This window comes from Octopus sinensis, unplaced genomic scaffold, assembly GCF_006345805.1.
Source record: "Octopus sinensis unplaced genomic scaffold, ASM634580v1 Contig10331, whole genome shotgun sequence".
NCBI lineage: Eukaryota > Metazoa > Mollusca > Cephalopoda > Octopoda > Octopodidae > Octopus > Octopus sinensis.
This window is the reverse complement of record NW_021832120.1, coordinates 41250-65152: the sequence shown is the minus strand read 5'-3', so window position 1 is coordinate 65152 and position 23903 is coordinate 41250. Positions and strand designations below refer to the sequence as shown.

Below are 23903 nucleotides of genomic sequence, written 5' to 3'. Positions count from 1 at the left end.
ACGAAGTACATATTCTAAACTGTTCTAAGTTTGTGCAGAGTCGACGTTGACAAATTAATTGATATTATATTTAATAAAACAAATCACCAGATTTAGTAAATTGCTCTCAATTACTCGTTTATGTGCAATTATTAGACACTATTAAAAACAAATTTTTATTACTCCTTAAACATAGAATGGAGACAAGTTCAATGCAGCTAATTGTTTTTGGAACAGAAATACTTTTTTGAGTCCTATGTATTATAGGTCTATTGTGGCAAAATCTGTGTAAATGTATTACAGATGGAGGACCAGCAATGCTTCGATGTAACTTTGGTTTCCGAGGTAGGGTAAAATCTGTCAATGCAGATTTGAAACATTTTCACTGTATGGTGCATCGTTATGCTCTTTATAAAGACTGGTTGTTGAACCTACAAATAATCTTGGTAATGTTATTATAGTTGTAAACCATTACAAAAAGTCCTTTAAATTCACGAATTTTTATTCAATAAAATCATGAATATTTTCTTTGGGAAAATAAACGTATATTCATCAATGTTATCAAATATTGGGCTCCAATGCTATTTTATTTTACGCAATTTGTTTCGAATTAAAAAGGGAGTTATAACTGTTGATTTTGAAAAAAACAACGTTTTTGGAAATAATATTAATATTTTAGATTTTTCCTTAATTTTTTGCGTAAAAGTTCATGATTTAATCTCAAATATCCAGGAAAAATCTATTGAATTAATAAACTCTCTCGAGATTCAATTTGGTAACAAACGAATTCCTACATGTTTTCCCATGGGACGTATATTTTACCATAAAAGCTCCGCAATTAGTTAATTTTATAAAAATTTAATTTTCCAAGCGTCTAAGGAAATTTTTTGAGAAGAATCATTGGAGAATGCCTTTTAGTAAATCAAATTATAGCGGCGTTTGCTGTCGTCCAAATTTCATTTCATTTGGGGAATTTATGGAACTGAAATCTACTATCTCTCGAAAATCATTAATGAACATTTTTACTGAATATATACATTTTATTTCCAAACGTGAAAATGAGTTTCATACAATATTTAATCGATTTTGTAAATATAATTTTTTATTTTTGATAAATTTAATCTATTTTTACTCTCAAAAATTCTAGAAATGGGATGATGTTTGTACAGATTGGCCAAAACGACATTCTTCAATATTTTCTTTTCATCGTCAAATAATACAATTTTTTGTTTCTCATCAGTTTTTTTATCGCAAAAAATAATTTGTATTTTTAACATTTGGAATTTTCTTTTAAAGCAAAATATATTTAACAGTCTTTGTTTATTAAATAAATATTCCAGTCCTAAGCACTCTTCATGATAGTCCTCCAAAATCAGGTAAAATAAAGAATTCTTGGTCAAAATAATAAAATTATTTTAATTATAACATTTGTCGAATATTTTTTATTTGGTACGCCTATCAAAACGATAAAGTTTTCAGAATTAAATTATTTAAATGTTTAGCTTATTTCTACTATTAATAGGTACATCTGTTTCATTACGGTATATCCATTCAAACTGAGTTTTAGGATAAAAATATATCGCCGCGACCCCGCTCAAACTGCAGTTCATCCAACAGATAAATACAAGCAACTAGGCCGGGCTAAACTACATGGTTCCGACAATCAAGTGAAACTTCACAATTACAAGAACGTGATTCGCTAAATAAAGAGATTTCTAGGCTCAATATTATGGTGAAATCGGGTTAGGGACTCCAGAACAAAAATTTAACGTCATTTTCGACACAGGCTCTGCAAATCTTTGGGTTTATAGTTCAAAAAAATTGTTACCAGGTGTATAATCCACCTTATTTTTATTTAGGACATCGTAAATATAATCATAAAAAGTCATCAACATACAAGGCCAATGGGACAAAGTTCGAAATTTCATATCCCTCGGGCAATGTCAGTGGCTTCCTTAGTCAAGATCATCTTTCGGTATCGCCAATTTGGCCTGATTTTAGTTCGGACATATTAAAATAAAAAATCAGGTCTTTGGTGAAATAACAAATGCAAAAAATCAACTTTACTTTGCAAAGTTTGATGGAATACTTGGAATGGGATTTCCTGCTTTAGCAAAAAACAATGTCGTTCCTCCATTGCAACAGATGCTATCTCAGGGACTAATTGATCGGGGAATATTCGCCTTTTATTTAAACTGGTCACACACAATATTTCAATTGTCAGTAATTCGAAGAATAAAACTGGAGGAGAGCTCACAATCGGATTCACCGACCCTAATTTCTATGTAGGAAATATAACATATATTCCAATTACTAAGAAATATTATTGGCAATTCAATATGCCAAGGCATATCATTAACTTAATTGGTTTAAGATTATCTCTTGGAAGGTTCATCTTCTATAATGTTGCTACAGTTGCGGATACGGGAAGTTCTGTCATCATGACCTCACTTGAAATCGCCAAACTAATGTACAACGCTCTGAATGTACTCAACTTTTATTTTGTATTTTTATTGATAATGAAATAGCCTATTGTCATTTGTGACAAATCTAGTAAATATCCTTCTCTAATCTTTTTTATGGGTGGGAGGGAATTTGAGTTAAAACCGGAGCATTACTTGAAACATGTAATTGACACGAATAATACCATAGCTTGCTTTGAATCTGTGCTATGCGGGAATACAGGCAATGAGTTTCCTGCCATTTAACAGTTTAATATTGGGCGATACATTTTTGAGTCGTTTCTATTCCGTCTACGATTTCGAAAATGGCCGAATTGGCTTTGCTGATGCTAGAAATTAACTAACTTTGGTTGATAGTTTTTGGATTTACTAACACTTTTCATTCCTTTCGTCATTAATTTGACTTATTCGACAAAAATTTATTTATTGATGATACAAAAAACCATTTCCTGTATTGAGGAGTCTTCTCGTCACAAGCCGGAGGATTCGGATTGGCTCGCCAGAACTGTTTATAGCAAAATCGAGTTATCTTCTTGGACTGTCCTTTTCTGTTTACAAACAAGGATAGTTTCTTAAATAATGTGCATATTACGGGCCTTTGGAAGGTTTGCTATATATACCTGTGTTGTTCACAAGGGAATGGCTAGTAGTTCGATGCTGTCTTAAATGTAGATCTCTGTGACATTACAAATCTCCTGGATTTAGACTGCCAAAGTTTCTAAAAGCGGTTTCTCGGAGTTTTTTTGCTAGAAAAATTGATATTTTAATTTGGTTAGCTTTTTTATAAAATTGTTTTGTTACATGTGGCCCCTAGAAGAATTCAACTAATTAAAGTGGTCTACGGTCAAAAAGGGTTAAGAAACAGTATCTTTAATATAATATTCATTCCTGTACTTAATTGAGCTAATTTCCATTAGCTGTATTGAATTTTTACAATTTCCACCTCTTTTCCAAATGCTGCAAGTACTTCTTTGGTTGGTGATGACAAACATCTTGTAGAATTAAAATATTTGTGGAAACTTGCAATTTCAGCTTTTAGCTGCCATTCTTGACACATCTGTGTTTTTCTCCTCTTTGGTTAATTTTTTTAATTTTATAAAATGAACAATTTCAGGAACAATGTATTTTTCAAGTTTTTTCTCAATTCTCATATTCACATTTTTGGCCAGATTTTTATTTTTTAATAGATGTTAGCTACTTTTTGGTATCGATATGTTCAATTTTATAGAATTATACCTATCCACAAAATTAGTCAATCTTGTTAAAATACTCTTGAAATAATAAGGATTAAAAATGGATCATGATCTGATCAATTGAATATTGATCAGATAGAATTGAGGTGATGAATAGTTTTATTAGTTCGTCGTCATTGCCATTGGAAATGAGGAAATATCGTCAATTCAGTAACACACAATTTTAATATTTTTCACGTTACCAAACGACATGTGAAAGTTCCCACAATCTCCTATCGGACCGATAAAGATTTACAATTAGATTGATTATATTTTTTTTCGGATACAAGACATGTTCCTCTCACGAGATTCACGATTTTATGGAAGAATTAGTGTAACTACAGAATTTTGTCTGAAAGTTTAACCTGTTTGATCTAAACGCAGAGGATATGTTCTACAAGCAAAATCTAACAGAAGATAGCTTAATTACACGCAGTATTGTGGACGTTTCACGGACCTGAGAGATACATGGCTGAACCCTAGAATCTTCACCAAAACTTATCTGCGACATTCCTGTGAATAAAAAGAGGAATCGAACAAAGAAACATCCCAATGCCGTACGGAAGATTCTAATCATTCTTGATGGGATCTAAAAACCTGTGGACCAAACGTACTACAATTTTTTAAGACTTGAAAACTACAGGAGCAGTCTAAAAGTCCTACATGTAAAGAATCATTCACGTGCAGCATTAACGGAATTATAGTTTATGTGATTATGTATCGTCGCATAATAAAAAAGTGAAAGGATTAAAAGTTGTTTAATTAATGTTGCGTGTGCCTGAGGTTATGTTGTCGTGAAATAGTCTCAGTTACCAATATACGGGCAGTCCCCCGACAAGTCCGGCTACGTGCCACCACAGGAATCAGTCGAACGCATAATTCACTCGATTCGACTCAAGTTGGAGCCCTCCTTCGACAAGGCAGGCAATTGGAATGGTCATTATTAGTTATACAACCAAGTCGGACAGGCAATAGAATACTCGATGGGTACTCCCATATGCTCATTCCCAGATAACGTGGAATATATCCGAAACCACCCATCTCTCATCCCTAAATTGTCAGTGATCTCTGCCTTTGGAGTGTCTGGCTTCCTTATGTCTTTGCGACGTTGACTGTTGTTGGTAGTTCCAGTGGGAGGGCGAGTGAGACGCGTCGTCTACTCCGGATTGGGACTCATCACAGGCGTCAGTGTCTGCTACCCTCAGACCGCCATCGCCCACTCCAAGACAATGGTCGACTTGTTAATATCGGTATATACTCAGTGCACTATTCTAGAAAATGTGACTAATTCAATAATTGTTGTTATTTATTAGTTTTATTGGAGGACACACTTATTCCACAGACTGGGAGTGTCCTGAAGGGCGGTGATTGCCTCGATTAGAATATTGTTGCGCACGAGACTCCCAAAGATGTGTTCGGCCACCGCACAGCTGTTGTAATCCAAAAAGTCGGAAGGTTGGGCCAACTGTAGGTCCCGATTTATGAGGGTCGACAAGGATTGTCTCGACGACTGGTCCTCACACACTTTGATGGACTGGTTGATTATTTTTACGAGTTCTTGCTTGTCACAGACGGGCATATTGGGGGACCGTTCTGCCTAGGGGTTAGTCAAATGGACGAACGAGTATTGTCTTAATGTTTTGGACAATATTCGTGGCGGAGGGCGTCATCTCGTCTGTTCCCAGGGCAATCAAGCATTGTTCGAGGCTGTGTTTAACTTGGTTGTAAGTCTGGTCGACCATGACACTCGTCATTTTGGCGATCGACTGACTGATCTCCAAAATGATGTGTTCGTCCATGTCCTGATTGGCCGTTCTCAATTAGCATATATTCTGACCACAATTGATTGCTAATTACGTTAGATTAAGACTGACAGATTTATAATAACGGTCGAAAATTAATTTGAAATCAGAACTAAATTTCTCAGTCGAAAAACGATCGACTGCCCAGGACTGTGCCCGTCCTCTCACCACGTCCAGTTCTTGGGTGTCTTGTGACAGAATCCAGTACAGTTTGTTGGCATACTCGTCCACACTCCCAGCTCTGAACCCCACTCCCCTCCCGTCAGGAATTATGTCCAGTCGAGGCCCCCCCGAATCGTGTGCCAGCATGACCAGTCCAGCAGCCATGCACTCGACGACACCTCGAATGGTCACACAGGTCTACCAATCCCGAAGTGTTCGTCCACCATCGAGTGGAGACCGATCGAGGAGGAACTCAGAATGTCCTTCAACTCCTCAAATGAGACATTCATTCGAAATTCCACATTTTTCTCAACCCCCAGTTGATAGGCCAAACACCGCAGTCTCTCGACGAGTGCCCGATCCTCCCGATTGCGGACTCCCCCGACCATGATCAGTCTGAATGTCTGGCTGTACTTGTTCTGCCATTAGGAGGAGACACAACCGACATTTGAAGCAGTCGTTGGACGGACTCGATTTGTGCTTCCAGGTTCTTTTCTGGGCGGAATTGAGCCAGGGAGACGGCCAATGTGTGTGTCTCCCGTCTTCTAGTGGGAGGAATGATGGCGAATTCAGTGCTGGCACAGGGAGGGTATAACACCCACGTGGATTGGGGATTGCCCCACATTTTGACAATATGGTTGAGTGTCCAAGTGGAGTTAACCATGACTGCATCAAATGAGTAGTGGCCGACCAGTCCATACAGCCACATGAGTAGTCTGTAGTAGAAGGACTTGGCCAGAAGGGGTCTGTGGGGGGAGTCCTCAATGCGGGCGAGCATGTCAGTGCTGACCACTGGGTAGTGCACGTAGGCCGCCCTCACAGTTGTGGGGGAGAACAGGCCGACGAGTGTGGCAGTGAAGGGGAAGCCGGTGGTGTCGATATACACGTCCGGACAGAGGCGAATGAGTGCTTCGAGTCCCACAAGGATGGACAGCATGTTCTGACAGAGGACAGTGCAGAAGGGGTAGAGATGGGGACTCAGCAGGGGAGATGACTTGAGGGGGACTAATCTCAGTGACTTGTCAATTCGGATGTTGAATCTGGAGTGGACTGACTCGATGAGTGAGTGTGTGTGGAGTGGGGCGGAGGTGTAGACCACACACTCAATGTTGTCGTAGTGTGACTGGAGTGTCTCCACACACGACCAGAGGACTCGTTCTCCTCCCCCGCCTCCATTGCACTGAGGGTGGAAGAATCCGACGTATTTCTTTCGGGGATCTTTGTGTTGTCGACAGGCCAATACAACGACAAGGAAGAGTGCCAATACACTCAACAATAACACAATCATTTAATCCTTTTAATTAATTAATCCTATTGGCACATATAAGAGGGTGACCAGATGGAGTAGGGTGAACACGTTTAAATTGTCATAACATGTTAAGTGGGGATTATTGGGCAGATGAGGGGGACACACAGTCAGTCGGCCGACACTCCTCGTCGCATACAATAGAGAGGGAGGGCTACTATTTCACATGCCTAAGACCTGCCATGTTGACTGCTTCTTTTCCGTGCAGAGTCTTTTGATTGTGAGTTGGATGGTGGATGCCACGTTCATCACACAACCACCGTCATCCACTATTTGTATTGTTCGATGCTGATCGATCACACTTCTAAGGTAACCTGTACATTATCTTATACTAAACGTGTTTAATTGTACAATATAATTTGTATAAAATAGAGTGTCGTGTGTGAGGTGGTGATGAGTGCCCAGAAATACCTCGAGTGTCTGTCCAGCCAGGTAGAAGAGTCCATGCGTGGATATCTGGCCGAAATGATTGAATACCAAAACAAAAAGTAAGCAGAGTGGCTGACTGGGAGGTACTGGTTTGAACTGGGGGAGTGCATTCTCAACTTTTTACGTGACGAAGGACTGCATGCCCGGCCTATTTGTCTGTTAGAGGTGGCCTCCCCTCCCTACAGCAGTTCTACAACCAATACATATCCCAAATCGAGGGGAGACTGCTCGAGTCCACCCGGGCTGACATTGTGCACATCCTGGGGGAGGAGATGGCCGACCCCTCCGACGCCCTCACCGTCGTGGAGTCCGTGGCCGGGGGGATGAAGGGCAAGGAGGGAGTCCAGAAGTGCAATCTGTCACGAGGATTCGTGTATTTGAGGACAGGCATGCTGGACAGAGTGAAGGTGCCAGTTGTGTGTGAGTGAAGGAAATAATCGACTCGGTGGAGGACGAGTTGGACATGTTTGGGGAACTCACTCAACTCCACGGTCTCTACTTCAAACTGTCCGCGGAATATCACCGACGCACACCCAACCACACCAAATACTACGCAATGCAGCTTAACCTGATGAGTTGTGCCCCCTCCTCTGTTTTCTACGGTGGCGACCCTATTTATATGGCAGGGGCCAAATACTTCCAGAATGTTCTGGATATTTCTCTGTCGGCCATTCTGTCGCCGGATATAATAAATCTGCAGGAATGGGTAGTGTGGGGTGACCATTCAGCTGCAACATCGAGCTGTGCTGCAGTTGGTGGGGACTGAGTTGGAGTGGGTGCGGGACCTCATGATGTGCATCACCGATGGCCGCGTCCTCGAGTTCAGGCAGAGGGCGCCTGGGTGGTTTGCCAAGAATGTATGTCGGTGTGTCACCCTCAGCCCCAACTGGCCCACAACAGCACGTCCATTCACCTCAAAGTGTCCCTCAATGCTCTCACCAAACTGGCCTTCAGTCCGCGGGGGGACAATGTGTTCTCATTCGAGGAGATCGCGGAGGCCACGGGAGTCCCCTTCGACGAGGTTGGGCTGTGTTCTCACGCAGGTCGAGTTTTTGGTGATGAAGGCAATGTCCAAGAAGGTCATCTGCGGGTACATTGACCAGGTGAGGGGGAGAGTGCACGTGGAGTGGGTGTATCCCCGTGTGTGCTACCACAACGAGGTATATCCCCACAGGAGTGTAGATTTGTCGGATGAAGGACAGTGTTCGCAGTTGGGCAGGCAGGTTGAAGGAGTTGGCTGACGGGCTTGAAGGGTCTGCTCAGCCCATTCTCCAGTCATTCTTTTGATTTCTTTTCTCTAATACTTTTGTTGGTTTAGTCAGTCCCTAAAAGGGATATTTCATTTATTATTATTATATTAAAATTTAGTTAATTATTTATAAATTGATTTTATTAATAAATAAATAAAAACAATTTCCGCTTTGTATAATGTCTGGTGGTCTTCGTCGTGTGTCAGCTGATCATATGGATATGGACCTTGAAACTGTGATCCAAGCCAGAAGGATCCGACCCAATGGATACAGAGGAGGTTTCAACAGAGGGAGGGGCCGTTTCAACAACAATTTCACTCGGAATACAGCCCGGATAACACAACCTTTCTACAAGAGAAACCCCTTCCCTCGCCAAAATGCATTCCCCTCGTTCACTGCCTCCCAACTGGATAGTCTGCCTTTGTGGAGAAATGACAAATTCGGATACAACAGGCCGGCGAGTGGCTATGAACTGACAGTGAGCAATCTGCACTATGGAGTGTCGAACGATGATTTAATGGTCCTCATCTCCAAACAACCGAGTAGACTCTCTTCTCCGACGTCGGCCGAGTCCTGAGTGTGCAAATCAAGTACAGTCGGGCTGGAAGGTCTCTGGGAACAGCCTCCGTCGTATTCGAGAATGGACGGGACGCAGAAATGGCGAGGAGGAAGTACTCGAATGTGCCACTGGACGGTACTGTGTTGGCTGATTGTAGGCATGCCCATGCTCATCTCCGCCGGGGAGGACTTGAATGGACGGACGGATGCTGGATTGAGGTGTCCCCACTTGTTCATTGTAGACGTGGGCGAGGCAGACGGTTTGCCAGAGGAAGCAAGAGGACGGTCGAGCAGTTGGATGCTCAGTTGGAGGCCTACCGAAATCAAGTTGGCTGAGTTGTTCTATTTAAGGCTCCCCCTGCATGAGTTGATTTGTCTTTCCTTTTAATTATTAATAATCTTGTTTTACTCCCGTCATTCATTAGTCAGTTGCTTCCTCTCTTCCTTCCTTCCTATTTCCCAATCAATTGGAGTATTTCTTTTAACTTTTGTTTTATAATCTAAACTCGTTTTACTATTTCTGTGTCTTTATAATTTGTGTCGATATTCACGTTCTTGTCTGTTTCTACAGTAACCCGAGTATTGTCTGCCTCGATTAATAAAATTAAATCAATCTTCTAATTTAAATCAGTCAAATTTCCAGGACCATCATTATTTGGTCCTCCGTCCTACTAGCGTTGCAGGAAATCTCGCTACGATCATAATCTAATACCCTTGTTAAGTAAAAACATTTAATCGACAAAATTAAAGAAAAATTGGTGCCTATGAATACGAATGTGGACCTTAAGGAGTCTTCCCGGTGGCTCATTCTTTTCGAAGTGAGGATGTTTTGTTCAACATAACAATTTAGTTTTTGACACGTCCGAACCAATGTCAATATCAAAACAAGTTCAGCACTCTCAAAGTAGATGAATCAAAGCGTATATTCAAAATACTGTAATCAGGATGACCCTAGAAAGCATGCGTGTTTCAAAAACTGAGGTTGATCCAAAAACCGAGGTTTTGTATAAAATTAAATTTAATTAATGCAACAAATTATTATGTATTGAAAAATAATCATCGACTCTTTTTCCATATGCATAGTTTTTCTTCAAACTACAGTGAATAAAATTTGTCTAAAACAGTACAAATTTTTTAACGAACTTGGAGCTATGTCTAGAACTGATTCTTCCAATTCATTAATTTTTTTACTATTTCTTTGATCGCAGTTTGTTTATTTTTCATACCTCTATAATTTTTTTTAATTATCGCTGCTTTCCGTATTTTTCAACACTTCGTCTGCAACTTTTTATAACATTATTTGTCAGACTATCAGAAACAAACAAGTATTTCATTGCCAAAAATATTATCCCAATAATTTGTTGTTATTTCGATATTATTATTAATGATTGGCGTAAATTAATTTTTTTAAGTAAGCCGCAATCTTCTTTATCTATTGTATAGATTCTATACAAAAAACAAATTCAATTAGCGCACGCGAATAATTATCTTTAAAAGCTTTGATTATTCCATTGTCCAATGGTTGAAGAATTGGAGTTGTATTTTTGGGTCATCAGCAATTTGATATTCGAGAGCGATTTATTTTCAGGATACAGAATTATTAATATTTTTCTCTTTTCCGTTTTCATTCATTCATTCACTAAGAATAACCAATGAAAAAAATATCTTTTTTTATTCAGGCATTTTTGGAAGATTATTACATAGCATTAACATCCTCAGGGCTAAAATTTATGAAAAGTCTGGGATTTTTAAATTTTTTTATTAAGGTACAAAATTTTTCGCCAGAATATTTTCTGTTGCGTGCAATATCTTTGAGTTGTCCATGTCGTCTGCCGAATTCAGCCACAGATCAACAGTCGACAGATCAGAAACGTCATTCTTGGTCTTCCATGGTATACAAACTCTGTCTACACGAAGAAATAATCCATTGCAATCCTTGGTGGAACTAGGTCGTTTAAACGTAAGACATGGCCACAAAGACTCCATCTCGATCTGAAGATATCATCTGACAGGGCACCGGATTTTGCATTTGTTATAGAGGTTTTCATTAGTCATCTTCAAAGGACAACAATTTTAGCTTTGTTCTGTGAAAAAATCAGGACGGCCCATTTCGTGTGTAGATATTCCCCATGTGCCAGAGTTATAAGTAAGAACCGGGATGACAAAAGCCTTACTCTGGTGTTTAATCCTATAGCAAGACTCTTCCTGCGAGTAATATCTTTAGAGTCTCCTAAATGCGAGCATAGCTTCTTTTGCCTTCTCCATGAATTGTCGGATCTTCGATCAGTGCGTGTAAGTATTGTAAATTCCGTTTTATCGGAATCACGTGGAACTTTCTTAGTGCCGCTTCAATGAAGAGGACCAGAGATAGGGAATCTCTCTGTGGGACTCCACGTGAAGTCCGAAAAAAGTTGGAGGCACATTTGCCAATTTTGACAGAAAGATGAGTGTTCTGCATAAGCAGGTGCATTATTTAACGTCCTCAAAGTGAAGAAAACTATTAATAACTTTGGTAAGTTTTCCCCGGTGTATACAATCAAACGTCCGAGAAATATCAATGCAATGTATTAAATTTTTCGCCTCTGACTGGGACGAGTCTTAACACATCAGGGAAAATTTTTCGCCAGAATAACAATACCAAAGAAATTTTTTCCTTATTTATTTTAGACCCTGACTAGTTTTTATTTTTTTGTACAAATGATTTTTTGAGATCTTTTTCATAAAAAGAAAAGTTAGTGTTAAAAATAGTATTTTTTTAAGTTCATCAATTGAGTAGAAATCCTACAAAGTGTTTTAAAAACTGAAGTGTTTCAGCCTCAAGGTCTGTTACAAATGGAGGTCGAACTGTAATAAGGAAGACCTTAGAAAGCATGTGGGTGGATTACACAAATTAGTGGTTTAAATTCCATTTCCATTCTGTTTAAAAAAGTTTAATTAGTTAATCATAATGACTCAATAAAACCAAAGAATTAGGAATAGCCTAAGATCACTAATCGTCTGAACATCAGATTGATGCAGTTTTGATAATTACTGTCCTTAATCTCAAAGACAAGTATTTGTTAACAACGAACAAATTAATAACATAACGAGTCCTAACTACTGACTGAAAAATTATTTAATCATAGACATGTCTGATAAAGCAGCAAATAATGCAGGCATCACCTAACGCGTTCTGTGTTCCCGTAATCACACATTATGTCCTCTTGGAGGGGACTGGCTCGTTATTTAGAGGTTAGAGTGTGGACAGCCAATCCTCTTCTATTCCAGGTGACTAGGACGTGTAATGATTATTGAACAATATCAAATAATTAAAGCATTGTAGAAATATCAAATAAGAATACTACAGGAGGGACAGAGGGGGATGGTTTCCGACGCGCACTTTCTGCAAATCACACAGCCACAAATCCTGGCATCAAGAAGGACTAAACCTGCAGTGACACTTTGAGTCGTCCTGGACAAACTCGTATTTGCAGAAAACACAGAACTGTGTGTCATGGGAAGAACGAGACAAAATAGCCTGTTTGTGTCGAGCAATGGCGTCATCCTGTGGTATTCAAATGAGGCAACCCAGTCTTGAGATTCCCCGTAGAGCAGTCTCACAGAGTTGAGCCATCGATCTCTGACGGAGGAGTTGTTGAAGCAAATGAGTCCATCGAGGTCACAAAGCACACGTGACTGAGTGAACACGGCCGAGTAGTGTGGAGGGCTGTTTAATGGGGAGGACAAACTGCGAGCAGAGGAACCGGAGTGAGACGTCGTGGCACCCCACCTCCAAAAAGACTTCCCGCCAACAGTGGAATGTGTTGGAAAAGACCAGCGGGTATATAGTCAGTGATAAGGATATTGACCAACGGAGTGGACTGGGCAGTACAGCAGGTTCCGGAAGACGGGATCTGTGGGGGAGAGGTATGACCAGAGGGAGAAGGCCGATTGGTCGAGAGCCTGCGACTTTGGCTGAGTGACAAACTCGGCGAACACCCCGGAATAGACGTGTTGGCATATTTTGTTCTAATCAGTCAGAAACAGACAGAACGAGGAATTGTTTGTTGAACTCAAACTCGTCGGGGAACTGCTGGAGGAGTTGGTAGACACAGTCGAGGAATTGGACGAAGACAGGGGAGTACTCTGACTGGGACGAGTCTGAACACCTCAGGGAGAACTGATGGCCATATAGAATCCACTCCTTCTCCACGAGCACTTGGAAGCCCTTGAGGGTGAGGGGAGTGTCCAACGAGAGTAGTGCGGTAGTGGGGGTCGAGCATTATTTGGATGAGACTGGTCACTTGGGGAGTCCTGTCCCACCCGTCAGTGCAGTGGACGAGCAGACTTGTCCCTCCCTCAATGTCCTTGCACAGTGACGCACTCTGCTCCAACAGACAGTTCACTGAGGAGGCCCAATTGCTAGAATGGAGGGGAGGGCGTACGTGGAGGAGGACAGAATGTGTTCCAACTGGGTGGTCTCGTGGTGGAGTGCCCGTCGCATTTGGCCAAAGTATTGTCTGACGGAGTGAATGTTGGGGAGGGAGAGATAGCGAACCCGTCCGTAGTAGTCCTCACTCTCCACTCCCCCTCCCATCAGTTTGTTGCCCATGGCCGCCCAGTACGACCGACAGTCCACGATGGCCAACTCCCCCCCGCCAGCACGTCCCACTTCCCTCACCAAACACTCGTCCTGGACTGACCGAAATCCCATCACCGACACTTTCGGCTGAGAACAGCGAGCCAACACAACCCCATTTTTGTGGAATCTCACCGTGTTACTTTACCTTACCGCCACACAACTGAGGGAATCCGTTTGTGGGCTCGGAAGACTGCCCCCAGAGTGAGGTCTCTGTCGCCGATCTCCCGGGGGACCACCAGATGGGTGGGATAGGAGGAGGACAGACTACGTGAATTGGCCAGTCCAACCTATAGTGCTTGTTGACCATGGAACATCTCCATTTGGAGTCGAACCCCAGTCGACTGAACTCGTGTAGCATAATATGCTCAGTGGAGATGAGAGAATGTCGCCAACCCTCCCTGGATGACCAATTCCCCACCACTCCACTGCAGTCGGCATACAAACGAGTGGGGGATGGTTGTTGGGTGGAGTGGGTGATCAGGTCAGTCCACCTGAGGCAGGAGTCGGGACAGGAGAAGGTCAGTCTAGTGAGTGGAGTGGAGAGCAGACCTGTGGACTCCGCCAGTCTTCACCCAAATGTGGAGACTAAGGGGGTCGGGAGTGAGGACAGTCTCGATCATTTGTTTATACACAATCATGCTCGAGTTGGGGGAAATGGCCATCACCCGCCAGTCGGTGAGGACGAATAGACTGTCCTCGTCCGACTGAGAGTGGACAACCGACTCTCCGGGAATGAGGAAATTGGCAAGCAGGGAATCAGTCAGCTGATCGACCATTCGTTCACTACTAGATTAGGTAATTCTATCTATTCCAAAAAAGCCAAAGTTCAGTCAAAATAAATAACAAAACTTTCGTCTGCGTTTGTTTTTGGCGGCCAGGATCATGGAAATGCAGGTGTCGAAGACCTCGTGAATGTTGTGTCCCGTCTTGGCCGAACACTCGATGACTCTACCACTTAGAAGGACGACCAACGAGGGCATTTCCTTGCACTTTCTCCGCACAAGTTCCAAGTCAGTCTCACTGACACACACCTCGAGGGGGTCCGAACGGAGATCAGACTTGGTGCCGACGACCAGGATCTGAGCACGGGAACAGTAGTGTTTGATCTGGGAGGGTGAGGAGAGGACTCACTTCGGGAATCCAGTACTGAGGCACGTTCTTGAGGGAGTCGATGCAGTTGACGGAGTAGCAGATTATCACCAGGTCTGCCCCACTGTAGGAGAGAGGCCGCAGTCTCTCGTAGGCCTCCTGCCCGGCAGTGTCCCAGAGGGAGAGGACGTACTGGAAGGAGTGGGGAGTAGTACGTTGGTGTCGTTGAGTCGCACATTTTTGGAGTAGTTTTCGAAAATGGTGGGGATGTGTTCCTGGAGAAATGTGCCCTCCTTGTAGGATATGAGCATGCACGTCTTTCCGCACGCCCCATCCCCGACGATTACGATTTTGAGGTACGTGGAGGACATTGCGGTTTCAGATTAGCAGTATTACTTTTATACTTTTGAATATTCACTCGCTCTAAAACATTAACCAAAATAATAAAACACTTTGGAGAGTGGGGAAGTTGTTTCCCCATTAATATCCCTCTTTATTTGCTCTTTCTATTTTTACTAATATTAATTTGGGAAAGTGAGGCGACTGCTCTACTAATTAATAATTTCGATTGGTAATAATTGATTAAAAAATGAACAATTCATAATCCGTCGACGTTGTGCAGGCAATGGAGGCAGTATCCGTCAACATCCAACTCCCCGGAGAAAGCGTGGAGACCCAAATAAAGCCCAACAAAACGAGCAGAGAAATAATAAACACAATTCTCGGAATGTACAGAATCAAGTCCAATCCCGAGGAGTACCGTCTTGTGGAAATATATTTCGTGGACGGACGGATATGCAACGAGCACGTCCTCTCTCCCGAGGAACACCCTTTCGACCTGTGCCGGTCCTGGCCAATGGTTGCCGACTTTGCCACCAAGCGAGTGAACGGGTTCACATTCTACCTGGTCAGTGGGGAAGACACAGAACTCGTCTCCTACCTCCACTCACGATTCCAACAGCAAAAGTACTTGACCCACGTGCATTCGTGCCTCGTCTGGACAAATCCGTTCACACAGTTGGATCTGGGGGGAAGGAGTGGTTGGGGGAAGTGTGTGGTGGTGTGTGGGGAGAGTGGGGCGGGGAAGAGTTGTTGTGTCAAGGCAATGTTGGGGGGAATCAGTCCACGCATATCCACGTCCTTCTGGCTTGTCCAGGTTAGTCCTGTCTACTCACCAGACATTCATCAATGCCAAGACGAGTGGCAATCCTGACTCCAGTCGGGCCGGGTTGTTCGTCCGCGTGTTCTTCGGGGAGGACAGGAAGGTCGAAGGGTGCATTCCAACCTCATTCCAGTCTTTCCTTCGACCACTTCCTCCTCGACAATCGGCGAGTGGTGGACAGCAAGGCACTCTCCAACTTCCACATTTTCTACTACTTGCTGGACTGCCAGGACATGTCCATTCGGGATGAATTCAAACTGCTGTCCGTGTCCGAGTTCGCCTGTCTCCGCAGTTCTCTCCGCCCCCCAGACGTGTCGTACTCCACGTTGGTGAGCACTCTGAACAGTCTGGGAGTGGAGGCAGGACTACGAAGAGAGTAATGTGGTGTGTCACGGCAGGGTGTTCCGTGTCCTCTCCGCCATTCTCCATTTGGGGAATGTGCCCTCCGACGGTGCCTCCCTCAAAGTGGTGGCTCAACTCCTAATGGTACATCCCTCCTTATTGCCCTCACTCACTCACACTTATATAGTAGGTGCCTCTCGACTGTCTGGTGTACCACTCCCCCACCACACTCGCCATTGTCCTGTACAACTGTGTCTCAATATGGTCATCCAACACATTTCTCTCCACAAGAGGACTCCCCGCTGGCTGGGACTGTTGGAGGTGGGGGCATTCCACAACACTGACTCCAACAACTTTCACCACTTTTGCAACAACTACGTGGACGAGTGGGTTCATCACCTGCACGAGTACACTGCCCACCACACTGAGTGGGATGTCCGGCCTGTCATTGATTTGTTCGACCTCCCCCCGTCCGGACTGTTCTATTTGATGGGCAACAACAGTGCTCATGCCTCCCTCTCACACATATTCTGTGCCAAACACAAACAATCCCCCATCTTCTCCCTCATCACTCAAACTGACTTTTCCATCAGACACTATGCCGGCCTCGTCACATACTCCCTTCAAGACTTTGCCTCCACCAACGCCATCGTACCTACCCCCCGTCTGCTCGGCCTCCTCCGCCAAACCAAACTCCTCAACCTCCGTCGCCATTTGGGTGGGCCATCTGGTTGTAGTGGGTAGTCCTCAGTCCCCCGGCCTGTCGGAGGTGGAGGGTGGTCAAGTACTGTATGCTGTTTGTCCTGGCCGTCAAGCCCTCTCCCCCTCTCACTGTCAAGGACAAGGTTATGTTAATGGAACAACTGGGGAGAGGCGAGTCACGTCTCAGTCATTCAAGAGGAGAAGGGATTGGTCTCCAGTTGAAGGTCCTCTCTTCTCTGATGGTAGAAGCGGGTGATGGGAATAATGGACGTGATGAGACATTCCAAAGTGGAGTTGATTCGCTGCATCAAGTCGAATGAGGAGGGGAGGGAGGAGTACTTCGACAGTGCAGTCGTGTTGCGGCAGATCAAGCAAATGCGGACAGTGAGGAGTCAGTATATCCACTCCATGGACTTGAATGTACAGTCCGTCCTCCAACGTAGAAATTCCGCGATCAGTTTTGTGTTCGTCTGGGAGGAGTGGAGGGGGGAATAAGGGAGTTCATGGAGAGGGAGGGACTGTTCGGAGGGTATCGAGTGTCGGAGGATAAAGTATGTGGTCATGTGATGCCAGATCTGCTATTCTGAGGGAATCGGGAAGGAACTGGCCAGCCGAGTGCGACTATTCCCGCATTGCGTGGCACTCCAAAAGTGTATTCGTGCGTGTGTCAGGAGGGGGGAATTGAGAAATGGCGACGTCACCTTCAAGCCACCGTTGACGGGGACAAGCAGAGTGGAGTACATGTTAAAGTCGGGCAAGTACAACGGGTGCATAATCCCTCTGGCGGGGGACGAGGAGTACTGGGTAGTGAGGGTGATGAGAGCACAGGGCACTGCGTTGGGGGGACACTCCTCTCGCCACCTCCACGACCGGGTGTTGTTGAGGAAAGTGGCATTGAACATGGTCGAACAGGTCGTCCTCCGGGATTCGGGGGACTTGGGGAAACTGTCGTCCTTCATCACTCAGAAGGTATGGTGGGGTGACGAGGGAAGGTGGAGTCGTACTACTCTGTCTCACTCCACGACCAAATGTTCGTGTCGTGTCTCGAATACTTCAAGGACTACCCCGTCCACGTCTTCCCCGTCACCATCCAACACTTGACCGACGACTTTTTGGCCGTCCTCCACAAACGTGTGCCCACTCAGGACGAGGACACGTGCATTCTCCTCTCCAATGCCTTTTGTGGCCTTCTCGACCAGTTCCGTTGCAGTCAGAACAAGAAGAAGTCGTTGGTGGGCAGTCTGGTTGATTGGCAGGTGTTTGGGGGGGTTGTGTGCGTGGACTGTTCGTCCTCCATTCGCCTGCTGGACAAGACGGTGGTCTGTCGGCAGTGCAAACTGACAGTCCACAAGAAGTGTATGGGGGGACATGTGTGTGCCTACAAATTGCTCCCCCTCGACTATGACATGTTCTCGGCCATCATCCTCGGACTGGAGGACGCGGGGGGACTGGACGAGGTGGGGATATACCGCAAGTCTGGGTCAGCCACCCAGTCCTCCCTACTCAAGCAGTTGATAAAGGAAGGTGGTGGTGTTGTGTCATTTAGACTGGCGAGCCATCCAGTTCAGAGACTACCCGGTGACGACATTGGCCACTGTCATCAAGGCTTTATTCAGAGAAATGTGTCATCCAGTCTTCTGTGTGTACGACGAACTGATGAGTATTGTCTCCACTCATCCAAGGAGTGAGCACTCACCTGCAGTCCCTGGTGGCCGTCCTGTCCAAGACACCTATTCACAATTTGCGGATATACAGTCTGTTCATGTGGCACTGCGCTCGGGTCATTGCCAATAGTCCGGTCAACCTAATGGACTGCCACAACTTGTCCACTGTCCTGTCCCCCTGCTTTATCAAACGCAAGTGCAAGGACCCGGCCACCCTTCTCCTCAATGTCACGACTGAGATTGCGTTTGTGTGTGGGGAAACGTGATAGGTGCATGGAAACGGTATTGGCCGAGTATTCCCGTCGATATGACCACAACAGTCATTTGTTTGCTCCTCTCATTGAACGTAGAAAGGCTCTCACCTCGTCAGCTATGCCCGAGAGTGAGTTGGCTATCCAACTGAAGGTGGTGTCTGATGAAAGGTAGTCTGGTCTGTGATTGTAGAGTCCGACTCGAGAAAAGTCTGGACTTGTTTGATATTTAGTTATGCTCGTTATGCTTCCCAATAAATTTATAAGCGAATAGTCAACTAACTAGTCGTACACCCTGATTCGATATATGCACGTGTATTTGTCATTCCCCTGGTTGGAGGAGAACCGGAACATGACAATGTTGGTCTCGAACACCCCCTACAGTCACAACACTCACTCACATCCAAGTCGAATGTCTGGATCACACTCGAATCCAAGTCATAAGCAAAGTCCCCCACCCACCGAGGACTGTCGTCTGTCGGGGTGGTCAGAGTGAACACACTCAACTCCCGGGGGGCAGACGTCCGTTCCTCCCTTGTGGTCAGCAACGGAGAGGCGTGTTCTACGCTGAATGCTCTGAATTGGACAGTCCTGGCCAGTCCTATCACGATGAACCCTCCACTCCCGTCCATGGCCCAGCAATTGCCAGGGAGAGTGTCACTCTACCATACCACTCGACCAATACAGTAATCACGGAGGTGGGGTCGGAGTACTTCTTGACGGAGGGGATCCGAAGAAGGAGTATGCCTCGTAGTAGTCCGAGTAGGGCTTCGAGGACGAGAGAATGTGCCCCCCCGCGGAATGTAGGGCATAGTCCTTCCGTCCTGTCTTGTCACTGTCGTACTTCTCGATGGCCGCCCTCACCACCTCCCTCACTTCACTCATCGACGACACATCCATCTTTAGTCTCCCCATTTCGAGGACGAGTGCCTCGTTCGCGGAGACGAGACGCTGTATTTGGTCCCCCAATGCGTCCACCTTCGTCGCGTACTGCCCCACCACGGACTCCAACAGGGAGAACCGACTCGTCATGTTCCCGTCACGGGTCATATTTCTTAGGGAAGACACACCCAAGGAAAGGAGTTCAAGTTGCTCTTCCAGGTCTCTTATTTTTGAGTGGAGAGGGGAGGAGTCAATATTGGGGTGTTTGGTGGATCCCGACGACGTGAGAGAGGGAAAGTAAAAGACGGCGAATGAGGCCACGACTGAGGAATAATATATCAAATAAACCAATAAAGACGGCTAATAATACGATCACATTCCCTTCTTTTATTTTATGCCTTAAAATGTGAGAGAATAAACAAATACCACAAATTGAACGAGAATGCCCCACTCCCGATGTTTGTGAGTTCTCGGACGTAGAAAGAGTCGGACTCGGAGTCTTTCAGACCCACTCGAGACATGTTGGGCTGTTGGCACCAGCTTTTATTTTTATAGACATATGATTTGCTGCTTAACATTAGTGTAACAATTATATTTTAGTATATCCGTTTGTTTACCTGCTGGAGTATGTGTAGTTTGTTTTTGAACTGCAAATGTTAACCCAAATCTACCGGCTCGACGCAAAACTCATACCAATCAATTTGGTTTACATTTTATAATTTATTTTAAACTATTTACATTTATATGCTTAGTTGATAATTTTTATTTTATTTTACATGATGGCTCTAAAAAAATTTATCATGTCATTCATTTTTCTAGTAATTAATTGTCCAACTTGGATTGTTTCAGGCTATCCGGGGATTTCCGCTTGGATGAAAGTAATTCTTATTTTGTCGTACATGATTCTGGAATTACACTCCTCTGACCTTTTGTCTATTACACAACGAGGCTGAATAACATATGCCCACGTTTTGTATACGTTGGGTGGAATCTGTAGTTTTTTCTTCTTTCAACAACTAACGGAAATTATATTTATTACTAAGATATTGTGTGGAATCTTTCTTCAGTTCAATATAGACAAAAACTGAGAAGGTTTGGGAATAATCATCAAAACATTCGATGTGATTAATAACTCTTATAATTACACTTGATCACATTTTGAGTTTTTTAATAGTCAACACTATTATCACTTCTCTCACAGAAAATTTAATACTCACTTAACTTGTTATAAGTTCAGTCTATCTTTGGTTCCGAAACTTTTTATTATGGCCAGTCACCTTTAAAATTTGTGATATTCACCGGTTTATATTATTTGTTGGGGATACAATTTAACCCAAGCATGCTATTTAACACACTTTAAGCAAGTTCAATGCAATTGTGCAATAGCGTATCAATTGGAGTATATATTATAAGAGTTAGTGACAGTATACACTAAATAATGGGTTGATAGTATAGTATTAGTTACATAATCCAATATATATATCACTATATAAAAATAGATCGTACGCCTAAAGTCAGTGGAAAAGTCAACAAATTGGGGGGAACGTTCGAGTGTGGACGCCCACTCGAGTCAAGCAAGAGACAGGAGATCATAGAATATCACACTCTTGGATACAGACCATCATATATCAGCAGAATTCTAAAAATATCCCATGGCTGTGTGAGCAAAATAATAAAAAATTGGAAAATAACTGGATCTATTGCCCCCAAACTGTCAGGCGGCAGTAAACCAAAGATTTTGAACCAAAATATAATCGACGTATAAGTAAATATTAACAATTAAAGAATATCCGAAAGTATATGGAAGAGGACCCCGGAATGTATGCTTGGGAAGTGAAAAAGAAACTGAAAGAAGACGCCATTTGCCCAGATAAGGCTCCATCCAACACCACAATTTGCTCGATAATCAGAAATTTGCACAAAAGTCCTAAAACTGACCAAATAAAGAACAATTCCCACGAAACTGAGGCCGGGAATGCGGAAAATGTGCAATTAAACGCTCAATTTAATAAAAGTGAGGATTTTAGCACAGTTGTGTATCACTCCCTGAGTGGAGGGGGGTTTCTATACCCTCCACCTGTCCATATCTGTCCATTGCATCAATATCCCATCAACATGTGTCCCTATTATGACCACTCCGTCTATCCAATGCCTCGCTATCCATTCTCTGATTTTTGAATTATGACATTTCTGGCTTGCCTTTTAACAATACTTGTTTGGGATTAATTAAGAGGAAATGTTCTCAGACAGCAAGGATATTTCAATGTCCTCATCTTTTGGACAAGTTTTAGTCAGTTATTGAAAATTTAATTGTCAGACAAACTAATGTCAACAAATTGGGATTTGCGAATGACTGCACCGCGAATAGCAAACGAGTTAAGATTGCAATAAATATTCTCTGCTGGTTTCACGGCGGTCTTCTTTCCGATGAGCTCCCAATTACCCAGATAATCCTCTTTCCAGGGATCCAATCACACACTCGTCTCACGGCCATTGGGACATGAGTCAAGAAGGGACGCATACTTCCTCCGTTTGTCTTCCTCAGTAAGGCATGAAACCAGGACACGACGCAGACTAACGAAGCAAAGACAGACTTATGATGTTATATATTTGTATGTCTACTTCCACTCAACTTATGATATTCTCGTTATAGAATTATGACTCCATTGGACGCAAATTGGAGAGAAGCAATTGTATATTATGAAAACGAGTATTAATGAAACACGGGCAGAAATACGAACATCAGAAGAATATCGTACTGGTTATTTGAGTCGCAAATTAGACGTAATACATGCATCAACTAATTGAACATCCTGATTTTGCTAATTCAACAAATACTAATTTAGTAATTGTTAAGTATAGTTCTCTTACAGAGGAAACACCTGGCTGAGTTTCTTACCGTTTTTTCGATTTTTATATCAAAACACGATTGGATTACCCGGGCGGGCTAAATTGTGGACGTGTATTGTGACCACTAAGCAATTGAATTATTGTGAGGAATAGTTTATTGCAAAGTTGGGACAATCAGGTCGGCCTGGCGAAAGTCTACAAAATGGGAAGGAGTGTCCAACCACAACAAGTGGTTTCCCCTTAAGGATAAACCCGTTAGTCTCACTGACTGCCAACTCGGCCAACTCCTGAGTGGTGAGGGAGACGAATGCCTGATTCCTCATTCTGCCCTTCCCCATCAATTGAACTCGAATGTCCCCATAACGACCAAAGACATAACTCAGATCAGACTCAGTCACGCAGTTGGACAAGTTCTTGATGTACAATTTATTGGTTGGGGGATTGGGCGTCCCCCCTTGCTGGAATACGGGATTCTTTGCCATATCTGGAGGAATATAGACATGTCCACCCTCCCCACACAGTCGACCACTCGTCAGTTCCTCCAAAGATATTATTGGCTTCCTCGGCCGATTAGTCTTGAGTCGTTTGTCGACGAACTGGAGGGGATCAAACGACTCGAAGGGGGGAGGCAGGTTCATTTTATTCATGAGATTGCAAACCTCCCCGTCAACTGTGACCACTACCTGCACGTAGAACTCGGAGTTGTTTTTAAGAGACACACCAATGGCAGTGATCACCTCATCGTTGGCTGGGGGATATTTATAGAATATTGGTTTGACTGGTTTGTAGTGGTGCACATGTTTGTCCCGGGCATACTCGGCCGAGAGAACACAACCAAATAACTCTGACTGGTGCAGTTTGTGGAGAGCAGTGCAGGCTAATTCTTCCGTCGGGAATGTCGCGAACGCACAGTTTTTCTGTTTTTATAGAAACCACCGCCACCATCCGTCCATCTGTGCTGCTCATTAGTCGCACATCGGTCGCCCCCAGGAACTGGAGGAGGTCGATTCTCTCGGCCGAGGTCATCATGGAGGAAAAGTTCTTTATAAGCAGTACTTTCCTCGGAGGGGTCATCCAACACCACACAAACAAAATATTTGAATATTTAAATAATATTAAAATTAATCAATCACTGATCGTGGGTGTAGAAGGAGGCAATA

The 23903-nt window shown here is 43.6% G+C and overlaps 2 protein-coding genes across 2 annotated transcripts; both read right to left on the bottom strand.

The window, feature by feature from the left end:
* Nucleotides 1-12592: 12592 nt before the first annotated feature.
* LOC115228327 (GTP-binding protein RHO4-like) lies at nt 12593-15261 on the bottom strand. Its single transcript, XM_029798932.1, has 3 exons — nt 15127-15261; nt 14933-15082; nt 12593-12724 (listed from the first exon to the last, which is right to left on the bottom strand). The coding sequence occupies exons 1-3, from the start codon at nt 15259-15261 to the stop codon at nt 12593-12595; spliced, it is 417 nt and encodes a 138-aa protein (XP_029654792.1).
* A 3823-nt stretch (nt 15262-19084) lies between these two features.
* LOC118761193 (SUN domain-containing protein 1-like) lies at nt 19085-20211 on the bottom strand. The gene is made up of 2 exons (XM_036498916.1): nt 19706-20211; nt 19085-19671 (listed from the first exon to the last, which is right to left on the bottom strand). The coding sequence occupies exons 1-2, from the start codon at nt 20059-20061 to the stop codon at nt 19290-19292; spliced, it is 738 nt and encodes a 245-aa protein (XP_036354809.1). The 5' UTR covers nt 20062-20211; the 3' UTR covers nt 19085-19289.
* Nucleotides 20212-23903: the final 3692 nt, after the last annotated feature.

Bases quoted from the DNA above. Each gene is read 5' to 3' on its own strand.
- LOC118761193 (XM_036498916.1), bottom strand. From the start codon at position 20,061: ATGACCCGTGACGGGAACATGACGAGTCGGTTCTCCCTGTTGGAGTCC. The intron at 19,672-19,705 runs GTGATTACTGTA...GGTATGGTAGAG, and splicing joins AGTACTCCGACCCCACCTCC to TGACACTCTCCCTGGCAATT.
- LOC115228327 (XM_029798932.1), bottom strand. From the start codon at position 15,261: ATGTCCTCCACGTACCTCAAAATCGTAATCGTCGGGGATGGGGCGTGC. The intron at 15,083-15,126 runs GTGCGACTCAAC...CACTCCTTCCAG, and splicing joins TCGAAAACTACTCCAAAAAT to TACGTCCTCTCCCTCTGGGA. The intron at 12,725-14,932 runs GTGAGTCCTCTC...TGAATACCACAG, and splicing joins CTCAGTACTGGATTCCCGAA to GATGACGCCATTGCTCGACA.